Raw genomic sequence first — 26,104 nt, forward strand, 5'->3', positions numbered from 1 at the left:
CGCACGTAGTGTAGAAAGGATACTGTGTCGATTTGTGGGGTACGTTATACCGACAGTCATTTTATTACTGAAAATTAGTCCAATCCGGTTTCTGAACTGGAGCGACTTATCGATATGTCCTATCAAAGCAACAATCATCAGACCTTTTTATTGGTATGCAAAAAGTAAATGAATGAATAAATAAGTAAATAAATAAATAAACGAATGAATGAATAAATAATTTTTCAAGCAAATAAGCACGTTTGATTTTTGGTATGCGGGCTATAATTCTAATACCACGGCGCACATTGAATAATAAACATCACCGTTCACCGTTCGCATTAACGAATCACATTACAACATATCTTGGAAAGTTTTTCATTGGTAAATGTTTTTTTTTTCCATTTTTCTCAACTGTTTTTTCCACACAATCATTTTTGCGAATTTTTACGAAAATTCCATTCATGGCATCGCTTGAGCAACATAGAACAAAAAAATGTAGTCACGCTTACGCGTAAACATTGAATAAAATTATTATATTGAGAAATAATAAGAATTAATAACAAAAAGAAAAACGCTAAGAAGAATGACAAAGATAGTGAAAAGGTTGTTCGGTCAAGGGGGTAGACGAAATTATATAAGTTATCAATTACCGTATAGGTATTATAAACTTGCGTAAAAGGTTTAATGAAACATTTTGTTGTCGAAAGATATTATACAAATTAGAAGACGGTAGACGTTATATTTACATACGATAGACATTACTGTAATAATTTTATTCTCATTTCCATGCATGACATTTTTATACTACGTACCTATATAATTTGTCGTTACATCAATTAGCTCATTATTATATTATTATATACCACATAACATATATATGTTTTAATACAATGATAATAATTAAATATCTATATACTTATATTGTACATATACATGAACATTAATTTCATTCGATCAATTTCTTTATTCTCGTATTGTAACATCTATATTCGGATTTGCGTGGTTTTTTTTCTTATTTTTTTGGTAACACTATCAGTAACTTTATACAGATATATTTTCGTTTTTTTTTTTTTTTTTTTTTTTCTCAATACGAACATACGTATATGTATGATTTAAATGACGTATTATTATCGTATTAGAAATGCCTATATATACATATATATATATATACAGACGTGGATTGATTAACGGTCAGAAACTCATTGAACATATAATTCCGTACAGCTCTGGCATCGAGGGAAACCCGAGAGTATTTTACAGCCTAATGCCAGGATCAACAGCCCAAACGAACAAGTTTAACACATTCTACCTACAGCAAAGGGCGGACAAGGGCTTCACTTGGGCCGATATAAAAGTAAATCATCCCTTGGATTACGAGAGCATAAAGGAGTACAATCTTACGATTCGTGTCGAGGTAAGAAAGAAAAGTGACACGATACTAAAATAGGCCCGCGTCAAAACAGAACCGAGCAGTAATTAAATCCTGAAACTAATTTTCCAGAACAACGGGGCTCAGCAGCTCGCCTCTGAGGCAACGGTACACATAATGCTCGAGGACGTGAACGACGAGATTCCCTTGTTCACCGAACGGGAACAGGAAACCGTTCTGGAAGGGGAACCGATCGGGACGAAAGTTACCCAAGTAAACGCGATCGACAAGGACGGTACTTTCCCGAATAACGAGGTGAGTGCCGGCAAAATATCAGGCGTGAAAATTAATTAAAGGGTAGAAGAGATAAGGGCGCACGCTGCGGTGACACAAAACGTTGACGCCTGTCTCGATGCGATAACGCAGGTGACGTATTACGTGGTGGAGAGCGACAGGAACGAAGGAAAAGACTTTTTCGAAATAAATCAGCAGTCGGGCGAAGTCTTTACGAAGATTGTATTCGATCGAGAAAAGCAGGGAGCTTACGCCCTCGAAGTCGAGGCGAGGGATGGCGCCCCTTCCGCCCGACCGAACAGCAACGGGCTTCCCAACTCTGGTGAGTCCGTGGAAATTGTCATACTACACAACCTGTTTGTTTGCCCCTTTGTCTTTTCATTTGTCATCGTATTATACAGTCAGGTTTCTTGTCTTCATCTTCCGAACGATTGATATTTAATACATTTGTATAAGTAATTAAAATGTATAGAAATAAACTGGTCGCAACTTACAATTTGTCCCATAATTCTGACACGCCCCGCCGAGCACTCGAATTTTTATATGGAAAAATGCATGCATGTGGAATTTTTTTTTAATAAAACTGTCGATGAAAACTGTCTGCATTTTTCGCTGATAACGTGATAAATATCAGATTTACGAAAATTTTACAAGAGATCTTTTTTTTAGAGCATTCAATTTCCTACAAGATGGCGACAGGAAATTTTTTTTATAATATACGTTTTTAAAGTAACTAACGGTATTCTTGAAAAAATTTCAAAGCATGCATTTTTCCATATAAAAATTCGCACTGCTTGGCGGGGAGTGTTAGAGTTATCGGTCAAATTTGGGGTTTCGACGAATTTTTTTCTATACACTGATTACTTTTATGAGGTGAGCTCGAAAAAATTCCAACATGACCAATGTAAGAACCATGCCAATGTATGTACATATACCCTACCTAGAAGTTGACCGTCGATGGCTAGATTATTGTTTGCGATATAGGATATTGCAAAATTAAAAATGGCAGAATGCTGCACCGCCAGCTCAACGGTTTTTTACATCGTGAAATCAGGCTAATTGAACAGCACGGGATTTACAGGGTCGTGATTATTTCCTCGTCGCTTCGGTTGCTACCTGGCGTGGATAATTACTCATGGATTTAATTAAACCGACGACGACATAATTGATTAGTATTGAAAGAAAAAAGTGAATAATATTAATAATAATAACGATGACGACGATTACGATAATTAAAGGAATTAAAATTTCATCCCTCACGCAGCCCGTCAGGCCCGAAGGGTTAATGTTGTTGATGTAATAATGGATTATTGCGTTTTAATTTAGCCCGTGATTTCCCTGGTGAGAGTTGTTTTCATTCGTTGATTCCGAAAAGCGTGACGGTAATATCCAGGCCGCAGTTGGATGACGGATGAATTCATCCCCCTGGCGTTCTCAAGCCCGACTTCACACGCCTCTCTGGGGGTGCTCGATTTTTTCTTTCTCCTTCCCCTCATTCTTTTTCCACTTTTTATTTTTACTCCTATTTTTTTCCTGCCCCGCTTCTCTTCGCTTTATGACAAAGTGTCTGTTTTTCGACAATGTTTACTCTCGAAATACGCATTTAAGCACAAGTGTGTATACGTGTATACACGTATGAGTACGCGTCGTGGGTATCTACATGATATCTGTGTGTAACGACCCTGCAAGAAAATACTTCCCGCGGAACAAAAGGGGGGAAAAAGTAACTAGCGGTGAGGGACTTCGTAGTAAGAGAAAGAGAATTTAATAGGGTGTGCGGATTCCCAAGATGGCAGAGATTTCCCTTGTAGTGTTTCCGCGGCGAAATTTATGCTCAACCTATTCGGTACCTCGAGGGAGGTAAAATTCAAATCATTGATTCATTGCGTCTTCTGCGGATAAAGAAAAAAAAAGCGCTATTTTCATTTTCCCTCTTCAGATACTTTGGCATGGAAATTAGCGCGCACGTTTTGTGCAGCCGTTATTACAGTTACATAGCTTTATAACGTTGCAGCTCGCCGTCACAAGCTGCTTGTAATTACGCTGGGAGAATAAATAAATACCTACAGGCCAACCGCTTCATTTGCATTGCACATCGCGCGCGTCGCTCCAACTATGACAATCCGTGTGTGCGCGTGGAAACCTGAAAAGTGGAAACTAAAAAGAGACCGTTAACGGATAAATAAAAAATAAATCGCCAATTCATGACACAACCGAAACAAAAAACAGACCTGGTTTAACCGCTGAAATATGCATCCCTCTACGCCGGATGGCACACATACATACATACATTTTTCCTGACATTTATCGCCGCATTATTATGACGTATCCTATGTATAATGTGGGCTGTGTGTTTACGCACAAGTACCCACATGTATGTTGATTCGAAATTTGAATACACTGGCTGTACAATTTTTATGAATATACAACGAAGAAGGCGATCGATGTGGCGGTAAAAAAGTCGGTTGAACGGAGTTGAAAAAATATCGGTGGTTCGGAGTTAAAGATTACGGGTCGGGCACATTTGATATCCTTAATGTTTAAAATATTTTTTACGACTCCGAGTGATACGTCGATTTCAGGAACTTCTTTTGAAATTCATGTTCAAATTGTATATATGTATTACACATATGTATGTATGATACAGTATTTCGTGAATTATTCCATGAAATTTTATGAAATTATAAGACATCTCATTCGTTGCTCAATATTTTCATTCCCCGCATAAATATATTGACTGTCAAATTTTGTTCATAAAAAGTTGCGAGTTGCTAATAACTATTCATTTCGCTTGTTAAGCATACGAATCGTGATCATTCGAATAAGATTACACGTATAAAATGCGTGTGTGAAATCAGGATGAAATGCTCTTTACGTTTATCACGTTTCATAAACATTTTACGCATCGTATTTTATCATCTAAATCGATTTTTCCAAGTTGTCATAAAAATCCCGGCGTGTGAAAAGCATAAAATACACATAGTGGCAGCATAGTTCCATGAAATCTCCATAAAGTAGATGAAATTTGTTGAGTCAGTTGTAAAACTTTCTTCCAAAGTTCGGTCGAATTAGATGAATTATACTAACGCGACAAAACTTTTCTAATTTAGTGCTGTTTCAATACTGCTATATAGACACACGTATAACGCATATATTCTTCAACGCCGTTTCCATATATCACGGCAAAGTCTTTGCAGCAGCAGCAGCACGGCAGTAGCGGCAGCAAACAATATTCGCCGAACGAATATTACATATTCTCGCGTAACGATTCAAGTTCGCGAAACTGAAAGAATACGTATGCGGGGAAAAAATGCGAAATGTAGAAAAAAAAGCAAAAAAAAAAAAAAAACAAACAATCCTAAACCGAAGTCTGCTTCTTTTATATTTAATTAACCGAACCGAGGTGTCGCGCGTCAGCAGCAGCAAAGCGATATGATCCAGAAAAGCGAGAGTCGAGATACAGGGAGAAAAATCGGCCCCATATAGCACATAGAGGCCACGTAGAGTGGGAGGAAAAAAATTAGGGTGCAGAGAGAAAAAGGGGTTGCGAAAAATAAGGATAAAAAACTGGCGGTCGGTTCCCACCTAGGAGTGAAAAAGTGCAGTAAGAGAAAAAAAAGTGAAGACGAAAAGCTTTTCGACATCCCATTCCATCCATCCCGGGGGCCGATACACGGCGGTATACCCTAGAAGGGGGAAGAAAGGGGGGTAATTGTGTCCCGGTTATAGCCTCGACACGGAGCTTGATCGGGATCGAGTGCCGGGGAAAAGAGGGGACGACCAAGGTGAGGGGGAGGGGGAGTGGAACGGTCTCATCGCGATAGTTCCTCATGTCGTTTTCGCCAGTGTTTTACGTTGTATTATTTCTCCGTCACCATATCCCCCTACCACCGGCAACCCCTTTCCGTTACTCTCGACACGGTACGTATGCCGCGAAACACACCTGCAGGTTCTCCGTGTCGCCCTCGCAAGCTCGCAGGACCAACACAAGCGATATATTGACTGAGCCGGCGAATTTCTGCGCTGACTGATTCTTCGCGCCTGCGTTCAACCCCAGCATCCTCGATTCACACGGCGAGTTTCCCCATCGCGATCAGTAGAATTTCATCCCCCAGACGATGATCAGCCTCGCGCAGCATCGCCGACGCGGTTTCGTCCTCCGAAGGAATTCAGGCAGCGTCGCAGCCTCCCGCGCTAATTCCCTACCTCTCTTTCTCTCTCTCTATCTCGCTAGTAATTCACTGTGAATTGTTATCGCAGTTTTCCGACGTACTTCACCTTTCTCGATTAATGATACCGCTCCGGTGGGCTCAAAAGGATATCCACCGCTGTCCTAAGTTTATCGCTCAATTCATCTTCATTGGAATACTTTGGTGTTTATGTGATGAACGTGATTTAATGGTTGACCCGCTCAAATTGTTCTGGGTCATAACCAACAGCACTTATCTCGGTACGTTTAACTCAGCCGATAATTTTCATTCAACAATTTTTCTTCCGTTATTTCCCGCACATGTATTACTGTGATCGAGAAATTGCGCCTACAAATTTTATTACGGTTATATTACGCAAGTTCAGCCCCAAAAGTTACTTAAAGAGGATTGAGGGAGTCGCCGAATGAAATTTGAATAACATTTCGAGGCGCTTTGTCCAATTATTGGCCAATTAATATTGCCCGCACACTGACAGACGCACACCGATAACTCCCGCGTAATTTATTCCGTCAAAACAACCGATTAAACTTTCCTACTCGAACCGCGTCCTGCAGGAAGGTTCGACGTGATGCATTTTAATTGATGCAAAATTATGCTAATTCTTGCCCGAAGACGCGACTTATAACTCGTCGCGTTATCGTGACGGTTATACTTTCCGCCCACTTTTCACTACATCGAAGAATTACGAAGAAGATGCTCAATTTATTATATGAGGCGTGAACTGTTCGCGAGTTGTGGAAATTGGTCAAGTTTGTTGCATAACGAGTTTTTCCCTCTCTTATAGCTGTAGTTAATTTTTCGCCAAACTTTCACCTCCTCTTTTACCCCTAAACGTTCCTCCTCCCCGGGAACTGAAATCCAATATGTGAACAGATTTTCAAGGGCGGAACGGGCCAGTATCGAAGATAAAAAAAAATATATATATATATATATATATATATGTATATATACAGATGTAAACGAACAATCCGAAAGTTTAGTATCTTTTTCAAATCGTACAAATACCCGCCCTTTGTTTACGAGCCATATTTCACCCCCCGCTTTCAGCGGCAACATTTATCTCTGCATGGGTTTCGGGAAGCCAGTATGTACCAATTTTCACGCATATATCTATACACACAGGTATCACCTTCGTGTGTGCTACCGTATACACGGCACTGACAGTGATTGATTAAACGGGAAAGCTGTTCGTTCATCTATCCTTGGTTTGACGCATGCAATAATTAGCCCTGCAGGTATTGGAGTAGCGCGGTTTCGGCATTCCCGTCTTGGCTCTTGGCGCTTCTCGGATGCTCGCCTGCGGCTCCTAGACATCATTGTTCGAATTACTCGGTCCACAAGTGGGATTAAAATCTGGCGCCAGTTTGGCTCTCGTAACTCAGCGTTCGGCTTACTCGGTGAAATAGGAATATAACTGTCACCTCATGGAAGAGCATAAATCATAATCCGTTCTATTCTCTGTCACGTCTTCGGTATAATTATTACCTTTTCAGTTCTCCTTCGTGTAAATGTTGACAAGATGAGAGGAAGAAAATTTTTTGCAAGGTAAAGATTTTATTGTCATGCTGCAGAACTAAAATCACTGGAAAAAATTCTCATTCCGCGTCTGATCGCTCTGGGGCTTTACTACTGTTTTTCTTTATTCAGCGTGTGAAAACTGTCGATATTTTCTTATAGCTGTTTTTTCTTACGTTCGTCTTTGCCAGCTGTGGATCGCATTTTCTATTGAAGAATTTATCGGAAAAGGGCTAAGCAAAGCTTTCGTTTAACCTGCAGGACTTAGGCTCTTGACTTGCGACGGACGCCGCGTTCTTTACAACTTAGTCATTCAGACTCATGGCTCTTTTACGATCCCCATTGTGCTCAGACGGCCTGCATGGCGTTAGAAATCCTGTTTGTATCGTGGATGTATAACATAGATGTGTATATAAATATATTTCAGCATATGTGTATATATGCTACATGTCAAGGTATGTTACACATCCGCGATACGGGCAGGATTTTGAGCGTGATGCAGACCGCCGAGGCACAATGGGGATCGTAAAAGAACCATCAGTCTGAATGACTTCGTTGTAAACGACGCGGTGCCCGTTGCAAGCCATGAGCCTAAACCCTTCTGGTTAAACAAAAGCCTTGCTTAGCCCTTTTCTGGCAAACCCTTTATTACAAAACACGATGAACAGCTGGTAACGGCAACCGTAAAAGAAAAACAACAACGGCAAGAAGACAATACCGACAGTTTCCACACGCTGACCCAGCTGCTTGTTCGCGAAAACCAAAAATGTAGTAGTAATGCCCTAGCGCGATCAGACACGGAGTGAGAATTTCATATACCGATACCTGTACAATACGGATATCATGGTTTAATCGATCGTTTAACCTCACGATGAGCGTATAATTAACTAAAACTTTAACGATATTACTCGTAAAAGTTCTCGAAACATGTAATAGCGGTAATTGTTATCCCGGCGCTTCTAGGGCATAACGATACACGCGTAGTTTTATGATTAAAACCTGCAGTAATTTACTGTGCAATTTGGTGGAAAACACTATAGATACTGCGTATGGAACGATTGGAAAACTGCAAATTTAAAGTTTAACAGAAGCTCCGAGGAGATCTCTTCGTTCGAATGAGTCAATCGCATCCAATTTTGTTCGTCGCTGAGTTATTTAAAAAGATATGTGATTAATATTTTGCACGTATACGCTATTTGATTTTTTTCATGATCAAGAATATATTGAGTATAAAATACTAATTTTGAATTATTAACAATGAACCTGTATCGGAGTAACAAATTATAAATATAAGTCGGTTGAAATAAATCTTCGAAATCGTTTACAACGAAAAGGAGACACAATTTAGCAAAATTAAGCGACTCGTACGCGTTTTACATTCCAAAAGTTTTACTGTAATGGACTCGCCCTCCCGAGGTGTTGATTAAACGGCGCTTTTGTCATTCAAATTTGCTTTTTTTCGTCCTATGTTTTTTGTAATAAATTCAACTCGATTAACTTAAAGCTGTACCTTTTGAATGGCTGCTTCGTAGGTTCTTTTGTTTCCATAGAGCGTTTGAATTGAAACTGTTTTTGAATGGACTGTACTCGGAACAATCCACCCTCAATTAATTCTTCGACGTCCTACGGATTACGAATAGTCTGCCCGCATAGTTCTTACGGTACCATCGAAGTGGCATTCTAATTTGTTCCCCAATGTTCGTAAGAAACTTATTGTTGGACTGATTTATTGCGCTAATTCATAATAGTTATAATGTCTACTAATCTACGTACTGCTAGGCTTTAGAGTGACTTTAAATCGGTCTACAAATTCTTCCATACGAATAATTCGATGCGAGTGAATAATTCTTGTTATAGAGATTTATCATCAAATGCACCGCAGCTCCGCATTATTGTGAAATTAAACAGACCAGTTAGTCACTTTTGACGTTAAACATATTTCTGTTTTTAGCAATTTTTCAACACCGGGTTGGGTCAATTGCAATTTTGCACATTCCATGACAAATTTTATAACTATCCCGTTAAATTCAACTTGTTTTATTTCCCGATTATTTTTAAAATCGATTCCTGCTTGTTTCGCCACTGCATCTCTGCCGCCTGTCGAGTAATTAATTACGACTCCCCTGCAGTAGCGACTATTTTATTGAATATTTGCTTTCAAACAACTCAGTGAGTTGTAAATTGTGCAAAGTGAAGGTTGTAAAATATACGAAATGGTGAAGTATAAACGGTTCCCTCGCAACCACTTTACTCCGAAGGAATTGCGCAGTGCTAATTCGCGCCCGAAGATCGTTTGAACAAAATTCAAATAGCAGAATAAAAACTTTTCCTAATTGAGCTTGTCCCAAAAATCCAATCCACCTAATTGGCTAGTTAACCCTTATTAGCAATTACCCTCGGAATAATAATCAAGCGGAATTCGAGGCTCCGAGAGTTGATATTCCCTACCGGCTTAACGCAGTCGGAAAACGATCTGTGCTTAACGATATACCGGGAAACTTAATTTCAATCCTGACTTTGAGTGTGTATCATGTATATAATGACAGAGACGACATTCAAATGCTGACAAACCGTTTGTAACTATATATCTGCAGGTTATTATTTCAGGAAGTAATTAATGTTATGTTACTCTGGAAATTTGACTTGGCGAGGGAGGACGCGATCTCTAAGTATGTCCTAAGGGTCTCGCTATTCCACGGAGGAATGAATTTCGTTGAATTGAATTGGATACTCGCAGCTGCGGGACGAAGATTAGCTTCGTGCGCGAAATTATTCATTATGACATATTATTGCAGTAAGCTTTATGTTTCGCTGAATATGCAGCGTGCACCTGCTGAAACAGGCGGAAGAATTTTCATTTCATAAAATTCTCTCCACGCGTATCCTCCGTGTGTCTAGTTTCCGCTGCAATATACCGCATTACACAGTGACAAAACTGACGCTGGATTTATATTATATGCATGTATAATAACGCGGGAGGATGAAATTTCTGCAATTTTACTTTACTGGTAAAGGGAGTTTCTCTGTTCTTCATGTAAAATATGGAGTTGCTAGGCAGATGGGTTATATAATACGCGCCTAATATATTCCGGAGAAACGTCAAGCCGAGGACTCTTTTTCTTCAAAAATTCAATTACCCACCTGCGCCGGAACTCGCGAGTCTGACAACTTTCCTTGTTTCCGCTCGCTTCACCCCGAGGTATAAGATGCCTACTTTACTTCTCGCATCGGTTTATACACGCCCAAGAAGCACGCTCAATTCTTCTCTGCGAAATAATTGCACCAACGTTTGCAAGTGCACGCGCGATGCATTCTAGGCTTCACTCGCCTCACAGCATCGAGAGGAAAAAAGGAAGGAAAAGGCAGAAAGAAAAAGAAAAAAAAAAAAAAAAACGTAGAAAACAACTCGGTGGTTATTTCCGCATGAGAAATTCTAATCCATTCGGAGGAAATCTCTCGTATCGCGTAGGTTCGTGTTTGTATAGTTACGTATAAACGTATCTGACACGGGGAGTTTCTTTTCATCTTGAAAAATTCCTTTGTACTCGCTTAGGACGAAGATATCTAGCTCTCAATATAGCTTGGCGTTAATCCAACCGAGTATTTCTTCCATCGAGAATCAGTCCTCGATCGGATTCTCAATCCTGAAAAGTACGTTATACGGATATCAGTAAATATCAGCTCCGTTGTAAGAATATAAACGAAATTATGATTATAGAGTGTGGAAAAGTGATGTGGAATATCGGCCAGATGCCCGTAACCGCGAAAGGATGCACTGTAGAGTTTAGACTCAAATTCATCACCTCTGTAAGTAGCGGGAAAATTTTCCACACTTTCTTTTTAGTCGAGCTTGCACACGCCGTTGGTGAAATACAGCGAAAGCTGTGCCGGAGTAACGTGAACACGTTTTAAATTGAATCCAAACACGTATATTGTATAATGTACCTTTCAGCACAGTGCACTTAAACCCTGCAGATCAGACATGAACTCAATTAACTGCCGGCCCGTTGTTCATGCCTTCCGCCCCTCCCTTTATTTCCTCATTTTGTTACCTTTAATTGTTTATCTGGGTATGCAATTTCACCCAAATGGATTTTAACCTGAAAATGGATATTTTTTCATTGAATTACGATCGGTTTCCACCCGCTGCGATCACGGATTCAACCTTTCTTCGATGCAAAAAGCTTGGGATGTTTTCTGCACAGCCAGGACGAGCCTAATTAGTCAAAATTATTTCATTAAATTAATGATAATTTTTTTCATATTTGCATAATTTCAACGGAGGAAAATTACGGGGTTACTGTTACCTAGAAATTAGTCTTCACCCTCCTGCTCGTGAAATTTCTTCATCCCTAGAGCGGTGGTGCAGTAATTTTTCCGCAAAACTGTAGAACGGTTTTACATACTCATTAAATGTGGTATCAGAGTAGTGAAATTTGTTTTCTTCGATACGGTCAATCGAGCTTCACGTTTATTAATTGCATATTAAAATCTAAGATATCGCGAAAACATCGAACTAACATTGAAAGCTGGGAGTACTGGCACTGAAGAAACTGCAGTATTGGTTGTGAAAAAATTTAATTCCACTAGTGAAGTGTAAAAATATCAGTTACAAGCTGTCAGAGCCAGAGTAGATAATGTATATTCTTTACGCAATGGGACACGATCTTATTAGACACCTGATACACTAGGTTCGAATATCCGAGACGTGGGTCCGGCACTCCTTGTCTTTCCGCAGTAAGGTTGATGAAAGGAGAGTGCAGAAGGATAGAATAATAAATTACTGTGAAATACCGGGTAAAAGTGACGCGTCATCAAAAGTGCGATACACAGGAGTTGTGAACATACGGTTCAGCTGACGGCAACTACGATTGTACAGAGAAATGGCGTGAAATAATAAATTGGCGTAAACGAAGGTTGAAGAGATAGGAGAACATGACGGAGGAGAAAGGGAATGAACCAATTTGCTGTATAAGTCGAAGAATAATCTCGTTCCATCAGGCAACCGGCTTCCACAGTCGCGCCTCTTCTTCGCTGTCAAAATGCTCGGCGGAAGAAGCTGCAATGGAAGAGAATAAGTGAAATGGAAAAGAAAGGAAAGGGAAACGAAGAAACGGGGAAAAATATTTTACGTGGTTTTGAGGCGTCTGAGATAGAGACGTAACCCCCCCCCCAGATCGATCTTTTGATGAAATTAGGACGCCCTCGTCGAGGATTCGCCCCCGTTAACATCCGTCGGATTATCATCGGTGCTTTCCCGGTTCTACGGTCGGCAGGGATTCGAGCCTGGTGCCGAGGACTCGATTCTCAGGACGAAGACTCGCGATGCTGGCCCATCAGGAGTGATTGTGATCGAGTTTGTGCGACCGCCGCCGTCGGGGCGCGGTCACGGGGTAAGGAGGCGGCGGTTTGTTGCGCGGCGCCGACGAGCTTCATCGATCCCTTCCTCTCGTCCCAGTAACGGGTGGTTCTCCGCCTCTGGACCCGCGGAGGAGAACAGCGACCGCCGACGCCGACGCCAACGCCGACGTCGCGACGGCCACCCTCTAGCTTCGGAGGAATCCGCGCTCCTCGCACGAAAACAAAAGTCCGAATAAGACAAAAGTTGTCGCATGTATCTATGCGCCTCTGCATAATGCCCTCCAGATTACTAATCTTGCATCTCGCCGCGATTAAGGGTGTGATTAAAATGTCATCCCCTCGCGTTTTATTTTCTTTATTTTACTCGCGTCGCTGAATCGCCGTCTCCCCTCGGAGACAAATCTATTATCGAAACTTCGTAGCCGCATGCATTCAGGATGGAAAAGTTTGTGAAGTATACTTCCCTATTCCTCTTCCGTGGCTCCGTATAACGTCGAGTATATTTCTGGTTTCTGTACGCTCTATTTTCATTTTATATTGCGAAACTGAAAAATATGCGATCCTGGGTACAAAATGAAAATTCCTTTTTAACTTTAACTGGGAAATCTTGAAGTACGTCTCATCCTTATTTTGGGATACAGCCACTGGAGGTATAAATTATTATTCATATTCACTGATGACTGTTGCGATGATTTGATGATGGCCCAGCAATACAGAGATGTAAACCGAACAAGTAAATTAATTAATGATCCAATCACCCCAGCATATCGTATATTCCCAACTATAATCAGTTCATACAGTTATTCATAGGTATCAAATTTTACTCTAAATGGTACAACATTCAAACGTTGTAAAGATACTAATTTTACCTTTATTTTCCAGTAGCTATAACAAAACTAAATTGGTCTAATTCTATAGTCATCCGAAAGTTTTCTTATCCATATTCTCGAAAATTTTCAGAACATTTTCACCCAACTATCTGTATACACGTTATGTCAATACAGGAAAAGATTTACTTGAAACTCTTCCGCCATGTTCTTTAAAAAAATATTTCACATTAATGTTATTCAATTATTTTGCTATACTTACCTATAACGCGTCAAAACTAGACAGAGTTCGAATTACCTTGAGAAACTGTTTCCGGAGCTACATTTTATTCACCACCGTATCGACAGAATTTGCTACCGTAATTTATATTTCCGCTGTCGAACTTTTTTCCTAACTCATGTATCTGGAAATTGTCACTGAATCATTGAAAGTGTATCAAATATTTGATCGAAACTTGGTAAAAAAGTGGCATGTATATATATATATATATATATAAATGTATTCTTGAATTTTATTTACGACGGATTCTGAAACCTCGTTGTGTTTGTCTACAAATTAGAGAAAAACGCATCGACGACCCGCCGAAATTGGAAATTTTATTTCTCGTCTTTGATCGTGTTTTTCATTAGCTGCTGGTTTGAGAAGCCGCGAGGACCTCGGGGTCTTTAGCCGCGTGAAACGTTAGAGGAAAGAAAATAATTGCTATCTTCAATCCTGCCGGCTATTTTCTAATTTCAAAGTGGCTGGAATGAGTAACGTGATTTCGGTGAAAAATCACTCTCGTATTCCGAAGAGATTTGACACGAAATGCCTAGTCTAATTTTCGAGATACGAAGTCGTGTTGAAAACTTGAAGAACTGACTAGACTAGTCGTTGTAGCTGCTGGGAAGTTGAGCTAGAATTTATCCGCGTGCGACGTGAATGGAATCTCATAAACTGTGATCTATAAATTTCAATCACTCCACCGCACCCGCGGCGTGCTTTGATCACGCGAATAAATGAACGAATGAATAGAATAAGAGTAAGACAAGAGCGACGAATTCTTAGCGAGTGAGAAAAGTGAGACGACTAGGAAAGCAAAAATGGATAAGTAATTTAGCAACTCGATTGCGCTTTGATCGCGTGCAGAAAAGACCCCTTCGATTTTGTATCCAAGCAAGAGTTTGCTCAGTTTCGAAGACTACATGGAGTTATATGTTAAACGTCACAGAGCCACGAACCAAACGCGTGCAGTTTACTTGATACATGCGATTTCTGCTTGGTTGGATTTAGCGAATTTCGTAGGGCATATTACTCGCGAGTAAAGTTTCCCCATTTAGGCAAGCGACTCTTGCGCACCGCAGTGAATCTAATCTGCTAAATTTCACACCGCCTATCTCGCTTAGCCAAGCCGTGCACCGACATCCCCTTCTATCTTACGCCAGGTTGGCTCGGGTTGGGTCAGCCTATAACAACTAATACAGTAAAATTTGAGTTGCGAATTACGGACTGTAATCATTCCTAATTCTACCCGATTCGAGGCTCCTCACCCTCCCCGCATGCCCTGGGTCAACTTGGATCAAGGTCGTTAATTAATTTGACTTCGATGTACAACTTTACCTGCGGTTATATTTGCACGCTGGGCTAATATCGATACGTTTGCCTTTCAATTCAGCAAACTTTTAGGGGAACTGGTATTAGTTTATAACTTTGTTGAACTGAGACAAAAAATATATATTCCGTAATGAGGTGTTTCTACTTTTTGTCACGTAGATAACGAAGCAAAATATGTTTTTCTACTATGTGTATATTAAGATGTAAATTAATAGAAGAATCTCGATTTATAAGTGAAAGAAAACTCGATGCAATGAAAATATTTCTGATTGATTACGATCGTGGTTCAGATAAACGATTATATGAATTTTGAGTTGGGTTTTTAATTTTGCTATTAAATCTCTGTCGTGTCGCGAGACAGTTGAATGATATCGACGATTTGCGTTTCAGTTACGAAATTCATACGCATTGGTATAGCAGACAAGAACGACAATCCACCGTACTTCGACAAAGCTTTATACGAGGCAGAAGTAGACGAAAATGAAGATATCCAGCACACGGTTCTCACTGTCACCGCCAAAGATCACGATGAGTGTAAGTTAGGAATTGAGAATGATCAAAGAGAAATGAAGTGGCAGCTGCACGCAGAGATTGAATTCGTTGAATTTTCCAAATATAACGAAAAAAAAGTATTTTTTTTTTAAATCCGGAAGTAATATTGAAATTTGATTGAACCAAGAAGTGGCTAGCACAATAATTTATTTCATCAGGAAAACCCACATTTACTTAAATTAACAAAACATTCTTTTTGCTATATTTGATAAATTCAACAGTAGTATTTTTTTTTCTTGTTTTGTGGTTACTTATTATCGTTTTCCAAAATCCCCAGCCTCGCGTATTCGATACGAGATCACGAGCGGTAACATAGGCGGTGCCTTTGCTGTAAAAAATATGACGGGGGCAATATACGTTGCCGGGGCGTTGGATTACGAAACGAGGAAGAGGGTAAGTATTAATTATTAAATTGGACTTTGAAACCGCTGTAAAATTCGAGTGTGTACGATATACGCAAACAATGATTTCCCCGAAACAGTACGAGCTGCGTCTGGCTGCGTCGGATAATCTAAAAGAAAATTACACGACGGTTGTCATCCACGTGAAAGACGTGAACGATAATCCGCCAGTCTTTGAACGGCCAACTTACAGAACGCAAATAACGGAAGAGGACGACAGGAATTTGCCGAAGCGCGTTTTGCAGGTGAGAAAAATTGCCTTATAGCGATTTTCACGCCCTGCGTCCGTTTCAACCCCACAAAATGTTCCAGGTGACTGCGACCGACGGGGACAAAGACAGGCCCCAAAATATCGTTTACTTTTTGACCGGTCAAGGCATTGATCCGGACAATCCGGCGAATAGCAAGTTTGACATAAACCGCACGACCGGAGAAATATTCGTGCTAAAGGTGAGTGATGTCTTCGCACGGAAATGTGTGTTTTTAAATTTTAAAACCACTGCGATGCGACGTGCTAAATGCCGTATTTGCAGCCGCTGGACAGAGACCAGCCGAACGGAAGACCGCAATGGCGATTCACGGTGTTCGCCCAGGACGAGGGTGGCGAGGGGCTCGTCGGCTACGCGGACGTGCAGGTCAACCTGAAGGACATAAACGACAACGCGCCGATATTCCCGCAAGGCGTATACTTCGGTAATGTGACGGAAAATGGAACGGCAGGTGAGTAAAGGATGAAACTGATTCCAAAAACCAATCGCAATCTCATCCACTGACTATTCTTTTTCACTGCGCGCACAGGCATGGTCGTCATGACCATGACAGCGGTTGACTACGACGACCCGAGCGAAGGGACGAACGCCAAGCTGCTCTACTCGATCGAGAAAAACGTTATCGAGGAGGAGACCGGCTCTCCGATTTTCGAAATCGAGTCAGACACCGGCGTTATCAAAACCGCGGTCTGCTGTCTGGACAGAGAAAGGACCCCCGATTACTCTATACAAGTCGTGGCGATGGACGGGGGAGGGTTGAAAGGTACGCCCTTGTTTTTTATGTTGTTCTACTCTCGGGGAGGTTTCGAACTCGAATGAGCCACTCGTCGGCTAATCATTACTCTCTGGTTAGTTTGAACTTACTTTTTATAGTCTTTTTCTCTTAACACACTTTCCCTTTCACCACAGGGACCGGGACCGCGTCGATACGCGTCAAGGACATTAACGATATGCCTCCTCAATTCACGAAGGATGAATGGTTTACCGAAGTCGATGAAACGGACGGTTCAAATTTACCCGAAATGCCCATCTTGACCGTCACCGTTCACGACGAGGACGAAACGAACAAATTCCAATACAAGGTAAGTGGAAATTTGGAACCCAGGTAGATGTATAAAAATTAGCACAATACATTTACGAATATATACTTGGGATAGGTACTTGTCTTCTTCGTCATCTTCGTTTGCTTCATCGTTAATTGCTCGCTCATACATTCATCCTATATGTTTTTTCTGTTCAGCACAATGCTTATGATAATTTCGAAATGCTTACCGCACTTTTCGTGACTTACTCAGACATCTTTGATGATAGGTTATCGAGAACAGCGGTTATGGTGCGGACAAATTCACAATGGTAAGAAACAACGATGGTACAGGTTCCCTGAAGATAGTACAGCCATTGGACTACGAAGACTTGCTCCAGAGCAACGGTTTCAGGTTCAGAATTCAAGTGAACGATAAGGTGAGCCTACAGTTGTGAATCCCTTTTATAAATGCTGAAATGTTACCAGCATACTGAAGACGTAAATTTTGTATACCTTTTATTTTCGTAGGGCGAGGACAACGACAACGACAAATATCACGTGGCGTATTCGTGGGTAGTGGTGAAATTGAGGGACATAAACGACAACAAGCCACAGTTTGATCGTTCGAACGTTGAGGTATCGGTGGCCGAAAATGCCGAGATTGGCATGAGTTTGGAAACGTTTAAGGCGACGGATCCCGATCAGGGTGGGAAGAGCAAGGTGTACTACACGATCGACCGGAGCTCGGACCGCAAGAGGCAATTCTCGATCGACGAAGGCGGAACAGTGTCGATCCAACGGAGCCTGGATCGTGAAGAAACACCGAGGCATCAAGTGAGCAAGTCGTTTCCTTTTTTACAAGGGTCGTAAGAATAGAGTGAAACACCTTGTTTCTTTACCTCTGCATAAATAGGTCAAAATACTCGCCATCGACGACGGCATTCCTCCCAAAACGGCGACCGCAACCCTCACGGTTATAGTCCTCGACATAAACGACAACCCGCCGACGTTCTTGAAAGATTACCGGCCGGTAGTTCCTGAGCATATTCAGCCGAAGAAAGTCGTTGAGATTTTAGCCACCGACGACGACGACAGGTCCAAGAGTAACGGGCCACCGTTCACTTTCAGGATGGACCCCAACGCGGATGACGTTATAAAGGCTTCGTTCAGGGTCGAAAGTGATACCAGTGAGTTTGGAAGATGTTTGTTGGGCGTAGACTCCCTGGACATTTAATGATAAAGTAGCTCTATTGCTGGTCCACTAATTTCTCGGTTCTTCAATTCAATTCGTTCAATTTGCAGAGGGTGCAAACGGCGACGGAATGGCGGTGGTATCGTCGCTTAGATCGTTCGATCGAGAACAGCAGAAGGAGTACCTGATACCGATCATAATAAGGGATTCTGGAAACCCGCATATGTCGGGTACTTCGACGTTGACCGTGGTGATCGGCGACGTAAACGACAACAAGATGCAGCCTGGAGCGAAGGAGATATTTGTTTACAACTACGCTGTAAGCACGTATTCAAATGGGGTCGTCATTCCTCGTCGTTAGTTTTATCTTCTTTGATTCCGGTGACAATTCTGCTCCTCAATTCGTAGGGCCAATCACCGGATACCGACATAGGCAGGGTGTTCGTTTACGACTTGGACGACTGGGACTTGCCGGACAAGAAATTCTACTGGGAAGGCCTTGAACACCCCCAGTTCAAGCTAAACGACGAGTCCGGGATGATATCAATGAAGTCCGGGACCCACGACGGGAAATACAACCTGAGGTTCAAGGTTTACGACAGGAAACACACCCAGACTGACGTCCCCGCGAATGTAACGGTCACCGTTAAAAGCATACCCCACGAAGCTGTTCTCAATTCCGGCTCAGTCAGGATATCGGGAATAACGGATGAGGATTTCATTCGTATTTGGAACTATAGGGTGAGGGATGATATCCGCATTTCCAATTTTACTTTCGCTTCTTTTCTTCTTTCATTTTCTATTCAGTCGATAGTTTCTTTTTCTCATTTCAACCTTCACTTTTTCATTCGCAGACGCACGGGCTCTCACGAAGCAAGGCTGATTTATTCCGGGACAAGCTTGCGGATTTATTGAATATCGAGAGAGAGAATGTTGACGTGTTCAGCGTGCAACTGCGCAGAAAACACCCACCTCTAACCGACGTTAGATTCGCTGCTCACGGGTCACCGTACTACAAACCGGTACGATTGAACGGAATGGTTTTGATGCATCGCGAGGAGGTGAGAATAAATTGGCAACAGAGAGCGAGTGAGAGGAAGAACCGATAGTGAAAACGTACAATTTCGCTACTGAAAACTTTTCACTTTTAGATTGAAAAAGACGTTGGTATAAACATAACGATGGTTGGAATCGACGAGTGTTTTTACGAGAACCAAATGTGCGAAGGCAGCTGTACAAACACACTGGATATCAGCAATTTACCGTACATGGTGAACGCGAATCGAACATCCCTGGTTGGTGTCCGAGTCGACGTGATCGCCGAGTGCACCTGCGGTGCTCGTAACTTCAGCAAAAGCGAATCCTGCAGGAATAGTCCATGCTACAATGGTGGACGATGCGTAGAGGGACGTTTTGGATTGTCGTAAGTATCTGTAGTATGATTGATCGGTGCACGGAGCGGGGAGAATCGCCTTCTGATATTCATTTTTGAAATAACTTGACATAATGCAGCTGTCAGTGTCCCGCGGGATATAACGGTCCCAGGTGCCAACAGACCGCTAGGAGCTTTAGGGGAAATGGATGGGCTTGGTATCCGGCTTTGGAAATGTGCGATAACAGCCACATGAGCTTTGAATTTATTACCAGAAAATCCGATGGCCTACTATTGTACAACGGGCCTATTGTGCCTCCCGAAGCCGATGAAGTTATGGTGTCAGGTTAGTAAAATCCGTCCTTTCAGAATCCTGATATGCGCAACATTTCGCTCAGGTATACCTGTACCAGTCTGTTCATTGAGGCATTTTGACAGTCATCGTCAAAGGATACCTCTTCTCTTTACACCGCGATTTATGTATTTTAGATTTCATTTCCGTTGAGTTGGAACGCGGTTATCCAAGATTGCTGATCGATTTTGGCTCTGGAACGTTGGAGCTGAAGGTAAAAACGAAACGCACTCTAGACGATGGAGAGTGGCACAGGCTAGACGTGTTCTGGGATACCGAGGTGAATATATTTACCTCCTTTGCTTGGACAGCAAAAAGTTGTACGCGAAATAAAAATAACTCTTGGACATCTTTAGTCCATGAGAAACGAAACGAAATGAAAATCCGTATGAAATCATAAAAATTTCCAGAACGTAAAACTGATCGTCGACTACTGCAAATCGGCCGAAATATCCGAAAGGGAAGATGGAACGCCGCCAGAGTTCGATGACTCGAGCTGCCAGGCGCAGGGAATAGTTCCTCCCTTCAATGAGTACCTGAACGTGAATGCCCCGCTGCAAATTGGCGGGTTATACGTCGAGCAATTCGACCCGGCCCACTACAAGTGGAAGTATATGCCAGTCGGAAAAGGTTTTGACGGCTGCATCAAGAACCTCTTCCACAATAGCAAGCTCTATGATCTGGCGCATCCTGGACTCTCTAGAAACAGCGTAGCCGGCTGCCCCCAAACCGACGAAATCTGCAACCACCAGGAGGCCACTTTCAGGTGCTGGGAGCATGGCACCTGCGTCGGAAGCTTCTCGGAAGCTCGATGCCACTGCAATCCCGGATGGACTGGACCCGGCTGCATGGCACCAACCGTTCCGACCACCTTCAAGCCCCAAAGCTACGTCAAGTACGCCCTCTCCTTCGAACCAGACAAGTATTCTACCCAAATGCAGCTCAGATTCAGGACCAGAGAAGTTCACGGTGAGCTGTTTAGGGTCAGTGATCAGCACAACAGGGAATACGGAATCCTTGAGGTGAGTAACATCTAGAAAAGGAAAGAGCGGCTGGTGCAAAAGTTGGGCCACTTATAGTAGGGGAGGAATTAGTTTAGATCTACTTCGCCGTTTTAATAAATAGGTCTTTACTGTCCAGTAAATAAGTATTTTCATTCTACTGTGGCTGGTGACGATTTTCCCGAGTTTTAACCAATCGCGTCTTTGATTCCAGGTGAAGGACAGCCGACTGCACTTCAGGTATAACTTGAATAGTCTCAAGACTGAGGAGCGTGACATTTGGCTCACGGCAATCGCGGTTGACGATGGCCAGTGGCACACGGTCAGAGTCTCGAGGTACGGATCTGCCGCAACTCTCGAGCTTGATGGCGGCGAAGGTCGTAGGTTCAACGAGACTTTTTCCTTCGAGGGTCACCAATGGCTCGTTGTCGATAAACAGGAGGGAGTGTATGCCGGTGGTAAGGCTGAGTATACGGGGGTTAGAACCTTCGAGGTCTACGCCGATTATCAGAAAGGTGAGCCCAAGGGAAGGTAGAAGAATTGGTAAAATACTGATAAGAGGTCGACGAAAGGACGGAGTCGCTAACCAATAAATTTACTCATTCTCAGGATGCCTGGACGACATCAGACTGGAAGGAAAGCATCTTCCTCTGCCGCCAGCAATGAACGGAACTCAGTGGGGCCAAGCGACCATGGCCAGGAACCTGGAGAAGCATTGCCCGTCGAATAAGCCATGTGCAAACGTGATCTGCCAGGGTCAGTTGGAGTGTGTGGATTTGTGGAACGAATATGACTGCGCGTGAGTGTCCAAGCCTTCTTACTCATAGTTTACTTCGTCACGAGGAATTAGTTGCTGGGTACTGAAAGGCCGCTTACGCAAATCCAAGAAGATTCACACGGTCAAATTTCGAGCCACTTTTAAGTAAGAAAACATTTATTGGAATTGACTTTTATCCCCGTTTGACGACAATTCCAGTTGCGGCGAAGGAAAGGTGCCGGGCCCGGACAACACGGGCTGTGTAGACAAAAATGAGTGTATTGACGATCCCTGCCTGCACGGGGGGAAGTGCATCAATCAAGATCCTCATTTGAGGTACAGATGCGTCTGTCCCACTGGTTTCTGGGGTGAAAATTGTGAGCTTGTTCAGGAGGGACAGACCCTTAAACTCAGCATGGGAGCTCTCGCTGCGATTCTAGTTTGCCTCCTCATTATTCTCGGTTAGTTGAATCAGTCTGTGCGACGGTCGTTACTGTTTAACTGGAACGTTTATATCCATCGAAATCCTTCTGCTTTCAGTACTCGTGCTCGTGTTCGTTGTCTACAATCGGAAAAGAGAATCTCACATCAAATATCCCGGGCCTGACGACGACGTACGGGAAAATATAATAAATTATGACGACGAGGGCGGCGGAGAAGACGACATGACGGCCTTCGACATCACGCCCCTACAAATACCAATCGGCGGTCCGTTGCCAGAGATGACGGGAAAATTGCCAACGTGTAAAATAGCTTGTGAGTCTGGTTTAATGGTCTATATTCACCTCTCTGTAATTCAGTTCAAGTCCAGAATGTCTACAACTAACAATTTAGGGGTAGAATTGTTTTCACATCGGTTTTCTGAATAATCTTCATATATTTAATCGAAACATTCAACTTTCACCAGACCCTCTGGGACCAGAGCCAAACGTAGGGATGTTCATAGAAGATCATAAGAAACGGGCGGACAGTGATCCCAACGCACCGCCCTTCGACGATCTACGAAATTATGCCTACGAAGGTGGCGGAAGTACAGCGGGCTCCCTCTCGTCTTTGGCGTCCGGTAAGAAATCATTTTATTTTTAGAAACCTTTCATTTGTATGTACACCGGGTTCTTGACTTCGCACTTGTTATCGTTTCTCCGAAGCATTAAATAGCGTTTCGTACGAAATTGCCTCAAAACAAATACGTAGTATCGCAAAGCGTGGATAAATTTAATAAATAGCCTCGGATCTTCCTGAATCGATCAAGCGAAGATGAAGGATCTCACCTTCAATTAAAAGCACTTTTTTCGTTAATCATATTTCCGACCGACTCTCAGGTACGGATGACGAGCAGCACGAATACGAGTACTTGGGTGCCTGGGGTCCAAGATTCGATAAATTAGCCGATATGTACGGGCCGGTGGAAGAGAGCGAGGAGGAGGAGGAGAATTGAGGGACGTCCCGAAGCCAAGAAACCTCTAAATGAATTTGAACGAGGAGATGCGCGGGCGATATAAAAGGGCATAAACACACCCACTTTTCTGGGTATGATGATAAAAATCCAACGATGGGGGGGGACGGGGTAAATACCGAGTGAAGCGGAGGGTACGCGGGTAGTCAATGGATCTAAAAACTCTACAAAGACACTATATTACTTATTACGATACACGGTTTGTAATATATAATGATACATTACGTAAATTAACTGCAATTACTATACATAATAGCCCATATATTTACCTGTGTGGATGTGAACACACGCGACGCGAATACATACACAAATATACATACGTACATACATACATACATACGTATACACATGCATAGATAGACACGTACATTCATGCGTAATTACACACCTTTAGTGGATACGGTAAATGTTTTGCCTGTGTTTGTATAATATTGACATCGATATTAACGTTATACCTAATTGATAATATGATGATAATGACGATGGTGACGATGATCTCGTTCAATTTAAGGTGAAGTAAAAAACTAGAAGAGAGAAAGGAGAAAAGATTAACAGGAAAGGGGAAAAATTATATAAATACTATTAGTTTCCAGAAGCGAAACTGAGATTAAAGAAGAAAGAAAAATAACTAATTATTAAAGAAAAAACAATTAAAAACCATACAAGTGTTGTATAAACAAAGAGTGCAGGGAGCCTACGGCATATATTGTATGTGTTATATGGTGCGTACAATATAATATGTATGTAGAAAAATTTAACCGTCGCGATTAATTAACAGTTATTATTCTACACATACTTATACAGACATACATACATACATACGTACATTCATACATGCGTACATACATACACTACACACATTTATATTATTCTGAAAACAGGAATATATATATAATTATAAATCATCTATATAATTCATCCTCCTCAGCTCCAGCAATCGCGATTTCTACTAATATGATTCATAGGAAATATTATCACGTTATTGCGAATAAAATCACAGGTTTAATATATACACGTATATATTACTATTATATATATACATATATGCATATATATATATGTATATATATTAATTATTATCATCCTTATTAGGACGTTTCTATACAAGGAAAGGCGGGATAAATTTAAATAAGTAGCTAATTGTACCGATACGATTCATGCAATAATTTTAATTCACAATATAAAAACAAACAAACAAAAAAAAAAAAAAAAACGAAAATCGTATATGATATATGTATATATATAATACATACCTATATATCCGACAAACATACGTGACATTTTAGTTGTTATTAATTATGAATTGAATATTCATTTTATTTATTTTCCGAGTCTAATTTATACTGATCAACGTATACTCATATAACATATATTAATAACTAACTGAAATACAGAGAGAAATGTCACGTCATCTGCCTGCGTGTTTTTTCCTCTAATTTTCCTTGGAAACGCTCATATATATTTTATATCTGATTTTCGACGTTTCGAAAGTTTGTATAACCGTCATAATTTTGATCACGCAAAGCTCAAGGAACGCTGGCACGCGTGGCGTATCTCTCCGGTCGTTGCCTATTACCAAAATTATAGGCATACGTCTTCGATTTGCCATACTAGATATTACTATATAATAATATACATATATACATATATGAGTATATATATAAATTTATAGAGAAAAGAAAAAAAAAAAACTTGAACGGAAAAAAAAAATAAAAAAAAAATAAGAAAAAGTAAAAGCGCATGAGAGATGGGAGTTCTATATATATATATACAATATATTATTATGTAAGAAAGTCTGAAAGAGTCGTTAGCAAGTACATGTTTAATTATATAATTAATTTAACACTAAATTCAAACGAGAATGTTGATGACTAAGCATATGTTAAACATTATTATTTCGTTAGATATTTATATCGATTATTAATTTATTTCTTTATTTCAGTCCCTTTTTTCTTTTTTTTTTTCTTTTTTTCATTCCGTACATTATAGATTTATACAGATACGTATGTGAAGAGAAAGGGTTATTACATATAATTGTGATTTCTGATTTATTTATCATTCTCACTTTACATACTCACCGTATCATTTTTCTAATTTTTGTCCATTTCACGTACGAAAACTGACAAAAAAGAAAAAAATTAGAAAGATACCAAAAACCAAACTAATTTTTCTTACCAACAAAAAAAAATATGTTTCTCTGCGATATGTGTGTGTATTCATTGTAGAATCTTATTTTAGGATGTTTAAACGTGTAAGCTTGTATACATTTCCATAACTAAAATTGACTGATTTGTAAATTCTTGACCGAATAATAGTCAATTTAATACTTAGGAATCAGTGACAAGTATCCGTATAAGAATTTAAATGCACGTACTATTACTTATTATACCTTACATTATATAAACAAGAAGACAAAATACTGAAATTACTATACAATTATAAATTCTTATTGATATTATTGATTATTATTATTATTATTATTATTATTATTATTATTATTATTGATGATGATTATTTGTGATATTAAATTTTTTTCTAATTTCATTTTTCTCATATTTATGCGATCATTTCACCT

The 26,104-nt window shown here is 40.9% G+C and overlaps 1 protein-coding gene across 7 annotated transcripts in view; it reads left to right on the forward strand.

Moving 5' to 3' along the window:
- Positions 1 to 25,707, forward strand: part of LOC124174764 (neural-cadherin) — a 55,645-nt gene extending 29,938 nt beyond the window's left edge. For 6 of the 7 annotated variants that reach the window (XM_046554223.1, XM_046554226.1, XM_046554225.1 and 3 more), the window contains 26 exons: positions 1,207 to 1,396; positions 1,484 to 1,666; positions 1,778 to 1,967; positions 15,544 to 15,687; positions 15,983 to 16,098; positions 16,187 to 16,351; positions 16,419 to 16,556; positions 16,640 to 16,826; positions 16,905 to 17,138; positions 17,285 to 17,457; positions 17,687 to 17,836; positions 17,928 to 18,233; positions 18,313 to 18,586; positions 18,702 to 18,910; positions 19,000 to 19,332; positions 19,446 to 19,652; positions 19,743 to 20,014; positions 20,104 to 20,309; positions 20,453 to 20,595; positions 20,726 to 21,337; positions 21,531 to 21,831; positions 21,926 to 22,115; positions 22,293 to 22,534; positions 22,614 to 22,829; positions 22,981 to 23,136; positions 23,396 to 25,707. In XM_046554223.1, the coding sequence (XP_046410179.1) occupies positions 1,207 to 1,396; positions 1,484 to 1,666; positions 1,778 to 1,967; positions 15,544 to 15,687; positions 15,983 to 16,098; positions 16,187 to 16,351; positions 16,419 to 16,556; positions 16,640 to 16,826; positions 16,905 to 17,138; positions 17,285 to 17,457; positions 17,687 to 17,836; positions 17,928 to 18,233; positions 18,313 to 18,586; positions 18,702 to 18,910; positions 19,000 to 19,332; positions 19,446 to 19,652; positions 19,743 to 20,014; positions 20,104 to 20,309; positions 20,453 to 20,595; positions 20,726 to 21,337; positions 21,531 to 21,831; positions 21,926 to 22,115; positions 22,293 to 22,534; positions 22,614 to 22,829; positions 22,981 to 23,136; positions 23,396 to 23,511 (5,653 nt within the window). In that variant the 3' untranslated portion in view covers positions 23,512 to 25,707. Of the gene's footprint in view, positions 1 to 1,206; positions 1,397 to 1,483; positions 1,667 to 1,777; positions 1,968 to 5,773; positions 6,096 to 15,543; positions 15,688 to 15,982; positions 16,099 to 16,186; positions 16,352 to 16,418; positions 16,557 to 16,639; positions 16,827 to 16,904; positions 17,139 to 17,284; positions 17,458 to 17,686; positions 17,837 to 17,927; positions 18,234 to 18,312; positions 18,587 to 18,701; positions 18,911 to 18,999; positions 19,333 to 19,445; positions 19,653 to 19,742; positions 20,015 to 20,103; positions 20,310 to 20,452; positions 20,596 to 20,725; positions 21,338 to 21,530; positions 21,832 to 21,925; positions 22,116 to 22,292; positions 22,535 to 22,613; positions 22,830 to 22,980; positions 23,137 to 23,395 lie in introns of those variants that run through there. The other variant, XM_046554228.1, reaches the window with a different exon arrangement.
- Positions 25,708 to 26,104: the final 397 nt, after the last annotated feature.

Source organism: Neodiprion fabricii, chromosome 2, assembly GCF_021155785.1.
Source record: "Neodiprion fabricii isolate iyNeoFabr1 chromosome 2, iyNeoFabr1.1, whole genome shotgun sequence".
Taxonomy (NCBI): Eukaryota; Metazoa; Arthropoda; class Insecta; order Hymenoptera; family Diprionidae; genus Neodiprion; species Neodiprion fabricii.